We start from the raw sequence: 17381 nt of genomic DNA, 5'->3' as shown, positions 1-17381 counted from the left end.
TGGGGTTAAGGTTAGGGGTATGGTTACGGTTGAGGTTAGGGCCATGGTTAGGAGTAAGGTCAGGCTTAGGGGTAGGGTTGGGGTTAAGTTTAGGGCTATGGTTAGGGGTAGGGTTGGGTTTAGGGGTAGGGTTGGGTTTAGGGCTATGGTTAGGGGTAGGGTTGGGTTTAGGGGTAGGGTTTAGGGGTAGGGTTGGGGTTGGGGTTGGGGTTAAGGGTAGGGTTGGGGTTAGGGTTAGGGTTAGGGTTGAGGTTAGGGCCATGGTTAGGTGTAAGGTCAGGGTTAGGGGTAAGGTTGGGTTTAGGGGTATGGTTTGCGGTAAGGTTAGGTAGGTAGCGGTCTTACTGGACTCCCTGTCCTCCCCATGACTCCAGGGAATCCTGGTATTCCTGAAGGACCCTGGGTAGACAAAAAGACACAGCGCTTCACTACGCAAATCCCTGGAGAATCACTGGAACACTGACACACAGGTCCCAAATAAACCAGCATATCAAGCAAAAGCAAGTGCTAACACATAATAAGATGGATCTTTTAAAAGTTAGAAATGCTCTGGATTTCATGTAGGGTCTGAATCCAGCACCTTGGGTGGAGTGAGCATGATGTCTGTGACGGTGTAATGGCAGTGTGATAATGATAAATCAGTCAAGGAGAGCAGCATACAGTCACACCCACCTCATCTCCTTTCTCTCCGCCGGGCCCAGGAAACCCTCTCTCTCCTTTCACACCCTATAATATATGAATGACAAAGGACACAGCAGGTCACTGTCAACTTCTGGGATTTAATGAACGTGTCAAACACAAAAAACACACACTTTAACAGAACCCCCCAAAGTTCTCCAGGGCAGGGTGTAATTTGGTTGTCATCTGAAAGCGAGACATTTGTTTATTTACTATTCTTTTTTTACCACATAATTGCGCTGCCTGGTTTTTATTTAAAGTGATTTGTTTCCTCAACGGGAAAATCTGACAAGGGCTCCATGGCAACCGTCGCTACAAGCCAAGATCCGGACAGCACAGCGCCGGCGGGGTGAAGTGGTGGGCAGGTAACGGAGTCGGAGTGATTACGGGACATTACCGCACACAATGGCGCTCATCACAACCCATTTCGCCCCAGCGTGTTTCCAAACCGAGCGGGCCGCATGGTCATTTACCAAGCTAATGTCCGTAAAGCGTTACGCGAAATTGATGTTTCCATGGCATCAGAGAAGGCGATACGGCCGCTTGGCTTTGATAACGACCCTTCCCAGCATGCCCTGATTATTGGTAAGGCCGGATGCGTATATGTTGGAATGGTACAGCACCTGGGCTCACTGCCTTAGGCCCACACACACATCTTTTGTATTTTTGTAGTTTAATATCATCCTGGAGCTTTCAATTTGTGTTCAATACTGATTCAATTAAAACAATTGTAATGAAAAGCATATTTTTGGGTCTGCAATTTTTCCAAGCTGTTTGTAAAACAATTTCCCACGTGACATGATGTGTTTTTTTGCATAATTATCAGACGACTTTGCTAAATGTTGGCACAGAGAGCTGACCACAGGAAGTGGAGGGTGAGGGGGAATTGGGCTCTGGGTGCAGGGTTAGGGACTCTTCACTGGTCTTTGTGAACGTTTTGTGGGCGTTTCAGGTGCTAAGCCCGGGAAGAGAAGGCTGATGCGTGTGGGCTCTCATAGGGAGCCAGTGGCAGCGGTGTGTAGCAGGGAGCCTGTCACCCTCACTCAGAGCAGACCCGCTGCAGCGTCTGGGCCTTCCTGCACTAACTACAGCTCAGCCGTGGAGCTCAGAGGCCGCTTCATATAGTGTCACAGCGATGCAAAAGTGCAGGTATAAAATGGCCGCCCTATATCTGTCACATCAATCCTGCGGTGTGGGGGGACATGAATATGCTGACGGGCCCCTACCTTTGGCCCCTCCTTGCCGGGGTTTCCCATAGGCCCTCGGATTCCTTGGTCACCCTGGGGGAACAGAGGGTGGGGGTCAAATAAATCAATAAATTAATTCTGATGAATCAATATCACAAATAAGGTCACACTTTGCAATGAGGTTCATGAAGTGGCATTAACTAATGTAGCTGCCAACATTAATGATGGACAAATACATCAATTAAGCATGAAATTAACTTTTCATTAGGTAATGCATTTGTTAACAACTAACATAATTGTTACATAATATGTATACATTAGTTAACCATTGACAAATACATTAACTAACTTTTTCATTCCAATATAAAAAAAGGCAATAACTAATTCAGTTGTTATCATGAATTAATGATACATGAAACAGATACATAAACAAAGCTGAACAGCTTAACGTTTCAGTAGTTAGATAGTTAACAACTACATTAGTTCTTGCCAATTCATGGAACCTTATTGTAAAGTGTTACCAATAATAAATTAACTGTTCAGTCCTAATTTGACGGATTATCTATTTTACTGCTCATTAACTGATCATTTCACTTGAATGGTCTCAGGCGGGTTGTTAGTATATTGTTTATCTTTTATTTCATTTATTAAATATTAATTTGGACCTAACCATGAGGCTGACCATATCTACTCCCCACAGTTTTGGCCCAATTATCTGAGTCCATGTGTGAACCCCACTGCTGATTTCAGCAGAGAGCACACATCCACATCTCCTTTTAATCAAGTGGTGTCGCCAGCTGCTTCTTCTCACACCGCAGGCTACAGCTAAGCTCACACAGAGTGGAGTCAGAGGAGGACCTTTCATACGCTGCTTTCCCATGCAGTCTACAGGTGCCCTATCAGCCAGTCGCGATCGATAAAGAGTGGACCCCTTTGCTGACTGAACCCTGCCGTACCCCTGGCGATAAAATCACCAACTGTGCTTCCCCCTATGGTGCTACTGGCCACAGGCGGCACGATACGATCTGAGACTGTGGGACGCATCTCTGCGCAACAGTGGGCAGCCTGTAGCCTAGCGCTTAAGGTTAAGGCTAAGTGGATAAGGCACATGACTGGGACCCAGAATGTTGCTTTGGATAAGAGCGCGAGCTAAATAACTGTAACTGTAATGTACTGTAAATGGGTGTGGTAACAGAACAAGCCCCTCAGCACCCTATATCTCTGATCTGTTAAGATTAGAATCAAAGTAAATACATACATTAAATGAACTCTTGCAATCACAGCTCAGTGTAAAGAGGGTAATGACACAGTAAAGACATGCACGCATTGCAATGCTAAGGCAAATTTAATTTCTCTGAACCCCCTCAAGGGAAGAGTGTGGATGGTTGCCCAGGAACAAAGAACAATATCTGAGTGCAATAGTATCCGAGCTGCAGAGTAAAGCGTGACTATAAGTTCACGCTCTAAAGCTAGACATTTATTGTCCATTAACCACCTGCTCTCACACACACACATTTGTTAACCACATTAAAATTAGACATACTTCCATTCATAAAGAGCAATGTATACATAAACTGTTTTTGAACAGTAAAGACAGGCCTTTATTTAAAGCGTGACCATTTCATTTAAACAGGGTAATGGGTCTCCAGTTTCTTTTTGGCACCGTCTGTTAAATACATTTTAACCCTCATATTATGTTAAGATTTTATGACCGCTTTTATGCTTGGGGTGAAATTGACCCCAACAGTGTAAATGGAAGATTATTGTAATAGAAACAATTTGTACTTTGACTAACCTTTTATCCATAAATATAAAAAATCTGTGAGAAACATATCATTTTAAGCCTAAGGTAAAAACTCAGTGAAGGTTTGGCACTTATATAGGAAAGTGCCACCAGAACCATCCACCAAAAAAATTTGAGATAAAAATAAAAATGGTTTCTTACATTTTCTTGCATCAGGGTCAAAATAACCCCACACAACACATGCAAAGTTGGTATAGGACTTCTGAAAACATAGCATTATGTTTATTGCATGTTTCCTATCCCAGCGAATGAGAAAAATCATACAGTATCAAGATGTTTTTTTAAGTGATGTCCTACACTAAATGGGGTCAAATTGACCCCAAACATTTTACGTTAAGTTACTGGCATTTGGCATATGCTCTTATCCAGAGCGACATACAGTTGATTAGTAGGAGACAATCCTCCCCTGCAGCAATGCAGGGTTAAGGGCCTTGCTCAAGGGCCCATGGCTGTGCGGATCATATTGTGGCTACACCAGGATTTGAACCACCGACCTTGCCTGTCCCAGTCATTTACCTTAACCACTATGCTACAGGCCACCCGCCAGACATAATATGAAGGTTAATTGACAGTTACATGGTTAGCTGAAACGCCCCCCCTCGCCCCCCTGCCACACCCCTTTACCTTCTCACCCTCAGGGCCCTCCACCCCGGGCATCCCGAGGGACCCCTTCTCCCCCTTCTGCCCAGGGAGCCCCGCACCCCGCGTCTGGCACGAGCTGCAGGCGTTCTGCCAAAACCAGAGAAGAAGAGAGGGAGGAAAGGGGAGAGGACAGGAAGGAGAGAATGCAGTGTTAGACAGGCTCTGCTTCTCTCTGTGTGACTCACGCAGAGTCCATGGACAGGTGTGGGTAGGGAGGGTGGATGACACATCGAGTGGGAGGTCACATGGACACGCATTATTGGTTCTGCTTCATCAGCTCAGCAGCTGCTAGCAGAACAAGCTCATCAGATGCACCTCAGCAATACAGCCCTGCTGAAAAAAACTGCTCAAGCTAGTCTTTGAAACAGCTGGTAGCTGGCTGACCTGTTCAGACCACCTACCAGCTCAACATGGTTTAGCCGGTTGACCAGTTCAGACCAGCTCCCAGCTGTTATGGTTTGACCAGCTGAAGGTATTATTTAAATAGACCAGCTACCAGCTCAGACAAGCAACCAGCACTTGCTGGTTGACCCGCTCATACTCAGCTAGACCAGCTTTATAACCAGCTCATATCAGGTAGACCATCTTATGAACAGCTTGACCAACTCATTTTCAAGCCGGTCAAGTTGGCATAGCTGGATTGTACAGCAGGGTGGTAACTGAAGAGGTGCATTCATGGACAAAATAGACCAACTGTAGTGCTCCGTGCGTACGAAAGGGTTGGTTCAGGTCTCAACCAGAACATCATGTGTTTAAACCCCATGCGAGATAATCTTGCTGTGTCCATCAGCAGTGTTAGGCTTAAAGTGCTCCATCTATACAATAGAAACCACAAACCATCTAACACTGGAAAGACTGCAGCTGTAACTAATGGTTATCAAGCAACAACAAAATGGCGGAATTACATAATTAGGAAGGTTATATACGTGTGGAAATCATGTGGAAATCATGTAAACAAAACAATAACAGTCATGTAATGCTTTGCTGACTTGGATAACCTAAGAAATAAATAAGTCAACCACCTACGCAAACTTATGAGAAATATAACTTTAGTCATTTCTCATAAAGGTTACAAGACACTCGTTGTGTGAATGTAAATATGAATGTAAGTATAAAAAGAGCGCGTCGCTTATTTCCACTTGTACTCTAACAACATAAATCTGTGCATCTGCACCTGATAGTGTTACCCATCAGTCTTGTGCTACAGTCTGTAACAACAAGCAGACCTTCAGCATTCTGCCCCCATTCTCTGGGTAAAGAGTTTTGTAAAATGACATTTGCAGAGTAATGACAGTTTTTTGTGGCGCACAGGGGAGGCATTCTTCCAGCGGCTGCCCCGGCTGTTCCTATTTTTTCGAGCGGAGCTGCTTTGGAGGTCACGGTTGGGAGAGCAGCGAGCCACGAAAGCCCAGTGAATTGGTGACAATAGTGAAGCAGATGAGCTCGCAGAGACTGAGGAAAAAGTCTTCTTCTGCATGGATAATTAGAAAACTGCACCCCAGTTCCCCAGACCATGGGGCACGGAGAGCCATTATTACGAGTGCCGTCTACCTCCTGAGACCCTGTGTTTGCTCTGTACAATATTTCTCTTCACATAAGGGACATTCAATTCAAATTAAATTAAATATAACTTTTTGAGCAGGTTATTGTTTGTCGTATTTCTTTCAATGAAGCAGGGCCTTGTGGTTCTGTCGATGAAGCAGGGCCTTGCGTTTCTGTCGATGAAGCAGGGCCTTGCGTTCTGTCGATGAAGCAGGGCCTTGCGTTTCTGTCGATGAAGCAGGGCCTTGCGTTTCTGTCGATGAAGCAGGGCCTTGCGTTTCTGTCGATGAAACAGGGCCTTGCGTTTCTGTCGATGAAGCAGGGCCTTGCGTTTCTGTCGATGAAGCAGGGCCTTGCGTTTCTGTCGATGAAGCAGGGCCTTGCGTTTCTGTCAATGAAGCAGCGCCTTGCGTTTCTGTCGATGAAGCAGGGCCTTGCGTTTCTGTCGATGAAGCAGGGCCTTGCGTTTCTGTCGATGAAGCAGGGCCTTGCGTTTCTGTCGATGAAGCAGGGCCTTGCGTTTCTGTCGATGAAGCAGGGCCTTGCGTTTCTGTCGATGAAGCAGGGCCTTGCGTTTCTGTCGATGAAGCAGGGCCTTGCGTTTCTGTCGAGGAAGCAGGGCCTTGCGTTTCTGTCGATGAAGCAGGGCCTTGCGTTTCTGTCGATGAAGCAGGGCCTTGCGTTTCTGTCGATGAAGCAGGGCCTTGCGTTTCTGTCGATGAAGCAGGGCCTTGCGTTTCTGTCGATGAAGCAGGGCCTTGCGTTTCTGTCGATGAAGCAGGGCCTTGCGTTTCTGTCGATGAAGCAGGGCCTTGCGTTTCTGTCGATGAAGCAGGGCCTTGCGTTTCTGTCGATGAAGCAGGGCCTTGCGTTTGCGTGTCTTCCAAAGGAAAGCCAAATAGCAGGAATTTCAGTTTATGTACAAATATCACCACCCTAAATTTGTGGAAATTATGATATATATACGTAGTGAACACTTTATTAGCTATTTATTAGAGTTATTTTTTGGACTTACATTAGTCATTGAGCTGATGCTTATTATCCAAAATGACTTACAGTTAATGGCCAATGCCCTCTGGAGCAACGTGGGGGTTAAGGGCCTTGCTCAAGGGCCCAACTGCTGCACAGATCTTAGCGTGGCTACACTGGGGCTTGAACCACCAACCTTCCAGGTCCCAGCCAGGCACCTAAGCCAGCAGGCTACTGACTTATTGGTCTTCAACTGCTGTCTGCATGGTTCGACATGCTGAGTGTTCAGAGATGCTCTTCTGCATACCACTGTAGTAAAAAGTGGTATTTCAGTTACTGTTGCCTTCCTGTCAGCTTTGACCAGTCTGGCCCTTCTCCTCTGACCTCTCCCATTAACAACTCGTTTCTGCCCGCAGAACTGCTGCTCACTGGATGTTTTTAGTTTTTTGCATCATTCTCTGCAAACTATAGAGACTGTTGTGTGTGGAAATGCCAGAACATCCAGGTATTCAAACCACCCTATCTAACACCAACAATCATTCCATGGTGCACATTTCTTAAAGCTGATGTACAGGCCTACCTAATAAAGTGGTCACTGAGTGTATATAGTATTAGTATATACTACGTATAGCATTTGGATCGTGCCACAATGTCTGTTCTTTTGGCCCTGTGCTGCAGCGTATTGGATTTGAAATTAAACAATGAATATGAGGTTAAAGACACCTTTGATGGTGGTTACATCCATATCAGGGGATCCATGAAGGAATTACATCCCTTTTTATACATAGTTCCTCTATTTCAGGGTAATTGGACAGTTGGCTTCTCAGCCGTTTCTGTATAATTTCTTTTAACAATCTACGGAGAGACAGGAGCCTTTAGGGGAGAGGGGATGATGTGGCGGGCCTTTGAGAGGAGGTCAGAGGTCACGTGTGGCGACGGCGAAGCTGAAACTTGTCTAATCTCCGCTGCAGCTTTCCCGCCTGATACGCAGGAGCCTGAAAGAAGCTGCCATGCTTGGGCTCCCCCATTAAAGCCAGCTCCCGTCGGGGCCGCGTGAACCCCGCAGAGGATCTGACCCTGTCTGTCTCCTCTCTGTTCTGCTCAAAGGATTTCTTTCCCCTTTTCATTCCGGTTTATGCAGCCTGACGCCAGAAAAGGGGTCCACCCGCCTCCACCGGCAAAATTTGAATATGCTGAGATACTGTTTTGCGGCAGAGCAGAGATTAATCTCTGCGCGGTCCTCCTTCTGCGCAAAAATATATATAGCTGCTCTCGCTTTTCTTTTAGATCCAGATGGTTTCATTTTCTTGTTCCGGAATAAAATGTAGAGATGAATAACCGTGTGTTTGTTACACGGAAGGAAATGGTGCTTCTGAAGCGGTGACAGCAATGAGAAAGCAGCGACACACACACTGTATACACACACTGCACAGCGTATACACACACTGTATACACACTGTACACAACACTACACAGCGTGTATACACACTGCACAGCGTATACACACACTGTATACACACTGCACAGCATATACACACACTGTACACACACTGCACAGCATATACACACACTGTACACACACTGCACAGCGTATACACACACACTACACAGCGTATACACACACTGTACACAACACTACACAGCGTATACACACACTGCACAGCGTATACACACACTGTACACAACACTACACAGCGTATACACACACTGTACACACACTGCACAGCGTATACACACACTACACAGCGTATACACACACTGTACACAACACTACACAGCGTATACACACACTGCACAGCGTATACACACTGTACACAACACTACACAGCGTATACACACACTGCACAGCGTATACACACACTGTACACAACACTACACAGCGTATACACACACTGTATACACACACTGCACAGCATATACACACACTGTACACAACACTACACAGCGTATACACACACTACACAGCGACACACACACTGTACACAACACTACACAGTGTATACACACACTACACAGTGACACACACACTGTACACAACACTACACAGCGTACACACACTGTACACAACACTACATAGCGTATACACACACTACACACTGTATTCACACACTACACAGCATATACACACACTGTACACAACACTACACATTGTACACACACAATATACAGCAACACACATACTGTACACAACACTACACAGTGTACACACACAATACACAGAGCGACAAAGCCAGGGAGGGGTGAAGCAAAGCGAACAGAGAACTACACTGTTGACAAGGACAAGGGGGTAGGAGCGATCACAAGGAATGGGGGTGGGGGGGTGGGATGTGGGGGTGTTGTCAGATCAAAAATAGCCGTTGTTCCTGTCCGTCTTTAAAAATATGTAACAAAGCTGAAATTTTCCAGTGTCTTCGTCGTATCTCAAAATAACATCGTGTCTGTAATATTTTAAGCCTGCCCTTGAGTTTGTGTTTGTTGTAGTTCCTCTCAGAGTCCTATAGGGGGCACTCATGGACTTCAGCTGAAAGAGAATCCCTGTTCCCAGGTTCGGAGAAGCCAAATTAATACAGCGCGCTTATCCATTAAAGCCGGCTTTAATCTTACTTTCCTGAACTCTTAACATACAGCGTGGCTAATAATGTTCTCCACGCGCAAGCAAAGTGCTTCTTAGTAACCTGCGTGTTCACCTGCGCTCGTTTTTACATGGCTGCCCCGAATTACCAGCACCTTCGCCCGCGCCTCGCGCCAAGAGGGGAAGCTGTTCGCCAAGGTTCAGCCTTCTTCAGACGAAACCTTGCTCTTTCCTGTGGTCAAAAACCTCACCCATACTGCATCGCTGGGTCTTACTAACAGAATGTAAATGCCTTTAATCGTGTTCTATCCAGAAATTCTGCTCTTTTAAGTCTTCTGATTGTCCAGGCTGTATTTTATGTCAATGTCGTGTGGTAACTTTATGGTTGTTGCTGCTTTGGCCAGGGCTCACTTGTAAAAGAGTTGTGAGTTCTCCAGCAAAATAAAGGATTAATGAAAGGATTCAAAAAAAGTCATTAAAAAGGCAAACTTCCATCACAGCTGCAGGTACTCGAGTCACAGAGCGCTGTCGATGTATCATCTGTAAAAGGTGGTTCGCCTCGCATTCCGGCTCCATATTTCATAATAAAAGCAATAATAATTCAAAAAGCAATAATACTGTACCTTGAGTGGTGTGCCCATCTCTCCAACAATGGGCAGGGCAGTCTACGAAAAGATCAAAAAACAAAGTGTCACATGAGATATCGCACCTGGGAAAGGCTCACCTGAGGCTTGGGGTCAACTCCTGAATTCAGTTCACTTCCATAAACTGACTAAATTGAAACGTAATTTAGCCCAACTCTACACCCAACATTTAAAATGCTTACACGCTGCCCACATACATACACCATGCAAGTTAAAGATCATTCTGGGGTCACCATGACTACAGTGCCTGCTGGGTTTCTTGAGATCCGAAAACCCAAACTGAGATCATTGCTGGACAGGAAGTGATGTCACAGTGTTGCTGGACAGGAAGTGATGTCACAGTGTTGCTGGACAGGAAGTGATGTCACAGTGTTGCTGGTTTGGTTCAGTTGCTGGTTTGAGAGGCAACACTAAACCCACAGGAGTATGTCACTAAAGAGCCAGTGTAACCGGTTTGTGCTTCAGTGTAATTCATTTCACTTTGGACAATCTGAGTTAATTTTCTCAGAAACTGCTCATGAATTCACAATGGAATCCTCCACGGCCACAGAGCCATTCATGGCAGTATGACAGGGCAGGCCATCAGCACATTGACAGGAAGTGTGTTTCACAGGTCATGGTGCTGCAGAAAGGACGGCTGAAATAAGATATGGAACGGTGATTATACAGCTTCTCTCAGGAACTTACCGGTTCACCGGGGGGGCCAGGGAGGCCAGGCCTCCCATCTCTGCCTGGGGGGCCCTTAAAACAGGAGGGGGGGGGGTGAGGAACCCATGAATCATACACTACTGGGGATGTTATATCCATAACATCTACTTACACTTTCATTTCTCTCAGCTTAAATAATAAGGGAGGGAGTGAGTGAAAAAGAGAGAGGGAGAGAGTGAGAGCAAGAGTGAGGGACGGAGTGAGAGGGAGAGATGGAGTGAGAGAGGGTGGGGTGGAGTGAGACAGAGAGAGAGATGGAGTGAGGGAGAGAGACAGGGAGGGGAAAGGATATTCTCTCACCTGGTTTCCCGGGGGTCCAGCTGGTCCCAATGGGCCAGGAGGTCCATACGGACCCTGGAAAACACCCCCGAAAGATCCCCCAAAGCACAGACACAATTAACACCCCCAGAAATCACAGTAAATACCACCAAAACCCAACCCCACCCAGTGTGCTGAATGTAGCATGTTATGCTATGGGTCTGTATTCCTACCTGAACTCCCGGCATCCCCTCCAGTCCTCTGGGGCCCTAGGGAAACAGACCACAGTTAGCACGTTAGCAACTGCTCCACTCTCAGCACACACTGCATGTTAGCACGTTAGCATCTGCTCCACTCTCAGCACACACTGCATGTTAGCACGTTAGCATCTGCTCCACTCTTATTACACACTGCTTGTTAGCACGTTAGCATCTGCTCCACTCTCATTACACATTGCTTGTTAGCACGTTAGCATCTGCTCCACTCTCATTACACACTGCTTGTTAGCATGTTAGCATGTGCTCCTCACAATACACACTGCAGTTCTCCCTTTGATGGCTATTTGCTGCAGTCACACTCTAAACCGTGCACTGCTGAAACCTACTCAAAGGAAATTTAATAGCTTTTTCCCTCCTTGTGTCTAAATCAACAGAGAGCTTTTCACACTTTTACAGCTGGGCTGCTGACCAGCTTACATTTTATACACTAGCATCACCTGTCTTTATACACCCAGCTTAATGTGAAACATAAAAAAGAGCATAAACAGGCCATCCACTGACTCCTCTCCGCTCACTAAGCCCTCTCACTCCAGTGGTATACTCACTCCCCATGGCCGTCAACTCAGCAAGCCAGGGATACTGAAACATGGCCCTCAAGGCAAGTAGTGCGCTTGGCTTTCATTCTTCCCCTCAAATCAGGACTGATTTAAACCAGGCACATCAGCAGAGTTAAACCAGGCACATCAGCAGAGTTAAACCAGGCACATCAGCAGAGTTAAACCTCTGGCCACATTGTGCCATTAATTAATTAACTGTCAAGAAATTCAGAATGGCGGCGTGCATGGATGGTAACTAAGAGGCGAAGTTAAGAGTGCAGGATTGTGATTGTGGACTGAGGCGGGGGAGGTCTAGATTGTGATTGTGGACTGAGGCGGGGGGGAGGTCTAGATTGTGATTGTGGACTGAGGCGGGGGGGAGGTCTAGATTGTGATTATGGACTGAGGCGGGGGGGAGGTCTAGATTGTGATTGTGGACTGAGGCGGGGGGGAGGTCTAGATTGTGATTATGGACTGAGGCGGGGGGGAGGTCTAGATTACGATTGCTGGAATCTAGTGTCGCATCACACTGACGTCTATGATGCCATTTTCATTCTCGGCTTGTCTAAAAGGCTTTTCTGAACCTGACTCAATTTGCCCTCGGAAATGTGGTTGACTGGACCAATGTGAATGGTTTGTCCAAACCCAAGTGTCATCCCCTTCCGGACGATAAGGCTGAATCGATCCTCTAATTTCAGGAAGCACAACGGTCAATACATATGCAGAGGACATGTATTTGGGGATGACATCATTGGTGACCCTTTGGCTATCTAAACTAGTGAGCAGACACATGACACTGACAATGTGAAAACACTACGCCAAAGGATGACGGTATACTGTGAGACAAATTACAAAATCTTAGAGATAAATGCTCTCCTGAACACCAGCAAGCAAAGTAGATGTGAAAGCTGCTTTAATGCACAGGCTCACTGCACTAACAAAAGCTAAGTACTGACAGGAGCTAAGTACTGACGAGAGATAGGTACAGACAGGAGCTAAGTGCTCTGACGAGAGCTAAGTGCTGCACTCACCGAGGGGCCTGGCAGACCCAGACCTGGATCTCCCTTCTCTCCCGGGTCTCCTATTAATCCAGGAAGCCCTCGCTCACCCTGCAGAGAGGGAGAGAGAGAGAGAGAGAGAGAGAGAGAGGGAGGGCAGGAGAGAGAGGGGGAGAGAGATTGAGAGAGAGAGGGAGTGAGAGAGAAAGAGAGAGAGAGGGGGAGAAAGAGGGAGAGAGAGGGAGGGAGAGAGAGAGGGGGAGAGAGAGAGAGCGAGAAAGGGAGAGAACAAGAGAGAGAGGTAGAGAGAGAAAGAGAGAGAGGGAGAGCGAGAGAAAGAGAGGGAGATTGAGAGAGATTATTATTATCTAGCACTATAAGACATTTATATGTACAGTGCACTCCGTATGTATTTGGACAGCTGGTAAAATTTTTAGTTATTTTGGCTCTGTAGTCCAACAAATTGAATTTCAAAATGAAACCATGAATGTGAGGTTAAAGTGCGGACCGTCACCTTTCATTTGAGGGCATTTACATCCTTATCGGGTCATCTGTTTTAAACATAGCCCCCCAATTTTACAGCCTAACTGTAATTGGACAGTTGGCTTTTCAGTTGCTTCTGAAATCACTTAATTTGCACCGGTATAAGAAAGTTCAGTATATAGTCTTGAATCTAGGTTACTGATGGCCTTTAGAGTCTGTTAATGTCTGTTAATGGCGTCTGCCAACATGAATTGTGCCAATGACAGTCGTGGTAGCCATTATGAGACTGTGAAAGAATTTTTAAAATAGCAGTCAGAGACATAGGCCAAGCAATAGGCTTACCAAAATAGACTGTTTGGAACATCATTAAGAAGATTGAAGAGTGGTCTGTCATCCAATTTGCTGGACTATAGAGCCAAAAGAACAGAAATTGTACCAGCTGTCCAAATACATACGGACTGTACTTTAGGGGTGGCCTGTAGCGTAGTGGTTAAGGTAAATGACTGGGACCCACAAGGTCGGTGGTTCTAATCCCAGAGTAGCCACAATAAGATCCGCACAGCCGTTGGGCCCTTGGGCAAGGCCCTTAACCCTGTATTGCTCCAGGGGAGGATTGTCTCCTGCTTAGTCTAATCAACCGTACGTTGCTCTGGATAAGAGCGTTTGCCAATAATGTAATGTAATGTAACTTTATATGCTGTATATAAATGCATATTCTCCTTTGCTCACACAAATGCATTCCAGAGTATCGTACCTTTGGCCCTCGAGAACCTCTGGGTCCAGATGCTCCCGCTCCCTGTTTGACAACAAAATGATCAAATATCCAGCATCAGCTCAGGTGTTCTGTCAGCAGGAAGCCATATCCCTGCCGTTCACTGAATTTCATCTTTAATGGGGCTCAATACACCTGCGTCACAAAGTCTCCGGCTGTATAAACCACGGATAAGACTGTCTGCCAGGCACTTCCTAATAACAGTAATATTAAAGTTTAGTTATATTCCCACCCTGACCGTGAAGGCCCGACACAGAAATGGATTTTAAAGCATTTTTCCATCCCGGCTGAACTGCGGAACTGCGGCTGGGAAAAGCCACGCCCGTGACAAAGAGCGTGCTAAGCGTTATTCACAGTGCGGCTGATAGGAAATTGATCTCCGCGGTCAGCCACGTACATTAGCGGTGCAAGTAGCCCCACGCTGCTAAATGTAAATCACAGCACGGCTCTTCTGGAGAGATCACATCCCTGTCAGGCGGTCCAGCAGGACGCACATTAAACGCTCATAAAATAACAATGGAAAAAGCTTCACACTTATAACCCTTGTGTTACCTTCACTTATCAGTATCTGCTAGACTGACCCTGGATCAAACACACCCAGGATATTATTGATTTTAAAGCAAATAACATTCATGCAAAAACAACATGCTCAATGTAAATCTGTATAAAGGTAAATGGTTGCAATTGGTAGGTTGGTAGATCACATTTAACATGACAGTGACATTCTTTTTTCGTAAAGATGCGATTTAAATAACAAATCCACCATAATGCAGGTATGAGTATCATCTGTGAAAAATTAAAATACATGATTTTGCCGTAGAGTATTAATATTTCTTGTTTTGAATACACATTCTTAATGATTTAAAATATATATATTTTTCTAATTATATTCAAAGACACCACGTGTAGTGGTTCCTTGGCTGGCCCGTCTCTTTGCTGCAGCACTGCGGATGAGCGCACACCAGCGTCGGTGAACCATCCCACTGCAGTCCCCTGCACTGGAGGACTGACCGTCAGCTCCGCTGCCGCTCACAGACCAGAACTACAGACCACTCGTGAAATCAAACCTTCTGCGTCAGTTTGAGCCCAACTGGGCAGCTGGCTTCAGTCAACACTGTTCTGGACAGCGTTGGATAACCGACAGGAAACAGCATCCATACACTGCTACAGTCAGTATTGACAACAGACAGTAAAGAGCATCCACACACTGACACAGACAGTATTGATAACAGACATAACCAGACAAAGTTGCTGTTGACTGAATGCCACTCACTAGCAGGTGCCAGGAGACAAGCAGCAACACGGATGATTCTCATTGCGCGATAGGAATGAGATGTGACTGTGATTGGCTGTCTGAGGAGCAGCTTGCAGGCCTGCTGTTGGGAGCATTGTGGAAGCCTGGTGAGAGCAGATTCAGTAATATGCTCTCACACTGGCTGTCTCTTCCACTCTCTCTCCCGTCCAACCCCCCCTGCTCCACCTCAATGCGCCAGAGAGAGTCAGCGGCTACGCTGGGCTCCAAAGAACCGGTATCTGCCCACCCACGTGTGCACACACACACACACTCACAGACACAAACACACACACACACACTCACAGAAAAACACACACACACACACACACACACACACACACACACACTCACAGACACAAACACACACACACACACTCACAGAAAAACACACACACACACACACACACACACACACACACACTCACAGACACAAACACACACACACACACTCACAGACACAAACACACACACACACACACACACACACACACACACACACACAGACACAAACACACACACACACACTCACAGACACAAACACACACACACACACTCACAGAAAAACACACACACACACACACACACACACACACACTCACAGACACAAACACACACACACACACTCACAGACACAAACACACACACACACACACACACACACTCACACGCACATGCACATGCACATGCACATACACAAACACGCACACACACACACACTCACAGACACAAACACACACACACACACACTCACAGACACAGACACACACACACACACTCACAGACACAAACACACACACTCACACATGCACGTGCACATACACAAACACATACACAGACACAAACATGCACACACACTCACACAGACACAAACACGCACACTCACACATGCACAGACACAAACACGCACACACACTCACACATGCACAGACACAAACACGCACACTCACACACACGTGCACATACACAAACACACACACACACATACACAAGCACACACACTCACACATGCACGTACACAGACAAAAATACACACACTCACACGCACATGCACACACACAAACACACACACAGACGCACAAACGCATGTACACAAACACACACACTCACATACACACACACGTACACAAACACACGCACACTCACATGCACAAACACACACACACACACACGCACGTACACAAACACTCACACACGCATGTACAAAAACATAAAATAAAAAACAATTTAGTAGAGAATGCAAATTCAGGACGGATATCTCCCCATTATCAACTGCCGTAAAAATGGACAAAGATGGAGCAGAGGCCCCTCCCCTGGGGATCCAGGCTCAGAAATAAAGGCAGGAAAAGGTCACTGGGGCGGTACCCTATAGGTACATAAAATTGTACCCCTAGCCAGCAATATGTAATTCATTTGTAGCTTCTTTGCTTGGAATGCAAACTAATTTGTATCCAAAGAGAACATTACTGCACTTTCAGGGTACATTTGGGAAACATGATCCTGGAAGTACAAAAATGTACCTCCACTGTCACTTTATTTCTGAGAGTGCACTTACACCCCACTCCAAACATACTGCCCCCCGCTCCCCACACGTGCCCCCACACTTACTGCACTGCTGAATGATCCTGCTGCTGGGTCACCGGGCTCTCCTTTGGGCCCCTGGGGGCCGGGGGCGCCCGCCACACCCCCCGAGTCGCCCTGGCAACAGAAGGACAGAGCTGTCATTCACACAGCGGCACTGCTGCCAACGGTCACCATGGAAACAAATGGGCCCTCTCTGTTTCTGGCAGGCCACCACACCCCTCATTAAGAGCTAATCAGGAAGTACGGTGCGTGTGGACAGGAAACATCACACTCGCAGTCGCCCGTGATCACGATAGTGCCTATATTTAATCCCTTCTGTCTGTTCAGGACATGAGGAAAGGGTTGGGGGCAATTGACTAAAACCAGGCTTTGTTTTTGCTCACTTCCAGGTCTTATTGAGAGATGTTACTCACTAGTGCCAGAGTGGTTGGTTTC

The 17381-nt window shown here is 46.3% G+C and overlaps 1 protein-coding gene across 1 annotated transcript in view; it reads right to left on the bottom strand.

The window, feature by feature from the left end:
- LOC133118567 (collagen alpha-1(XXII) chain) overlaps positions 1–17381 on the bottom strand; it is a 115676-nt gene that overhangs the window by 6829 nt on the left and 91466 nt on the right. Inside the window, exons 30-40 of the mRNA XM_061228668.1 lie at positions 16971–17060; positions 14054–14095; positions 12850–12927; positions 11238–11273; positions 11047–11100; positions 10726–10779; positions 10018–10059; positions 4294–4398; positions 1905–1958; positions 673–726; positions 346–399 (exon numbers count right to left, since the gene is read on the bottom strand). Of these exons, the coding sequence (XP_061084652.1) occupies positions 346–399; positions 673–726; positions 1905–1958; positions 4294–4398; positions 10018–10059; positions 10726–10779; positions 11047–11100; positions 11238–11273; positions 12850–12927; positions 14054–14095; positions 16971–17060 (663 nt within the window). The remainder of the gene's footprint in view (positions 1–345; positions 400–672; positions 727–1904; positions 1959–4293; positions 4399–10017; positions 10060–10725; positions 10780–11046; positions 11101–11237; positions 11274–12849; positions 12928–14053; positions 14096–16970; positions 17061–17381) is intronic.

The sequence above is a fragment of the Conger conger genome, chromosome 18 (assembly GCF_963514075.1).
Source record: "Conger conger chromosome 18, fConCon1.1, whole genome shotgun sequence".
In the NCBI taxonomy this organism is placed as follows: domain Eukaryota; kingdom Metazoa; phylum Chordata; class Actinopteri; order Anguilliformes; family Congridae; genus Conger; species Conger conger.
The sequence above is the reverse complement of the archived record's forward strand: the minus strand, read 5'-3'. Positions and strand labels throughout refer to the sequence as shown.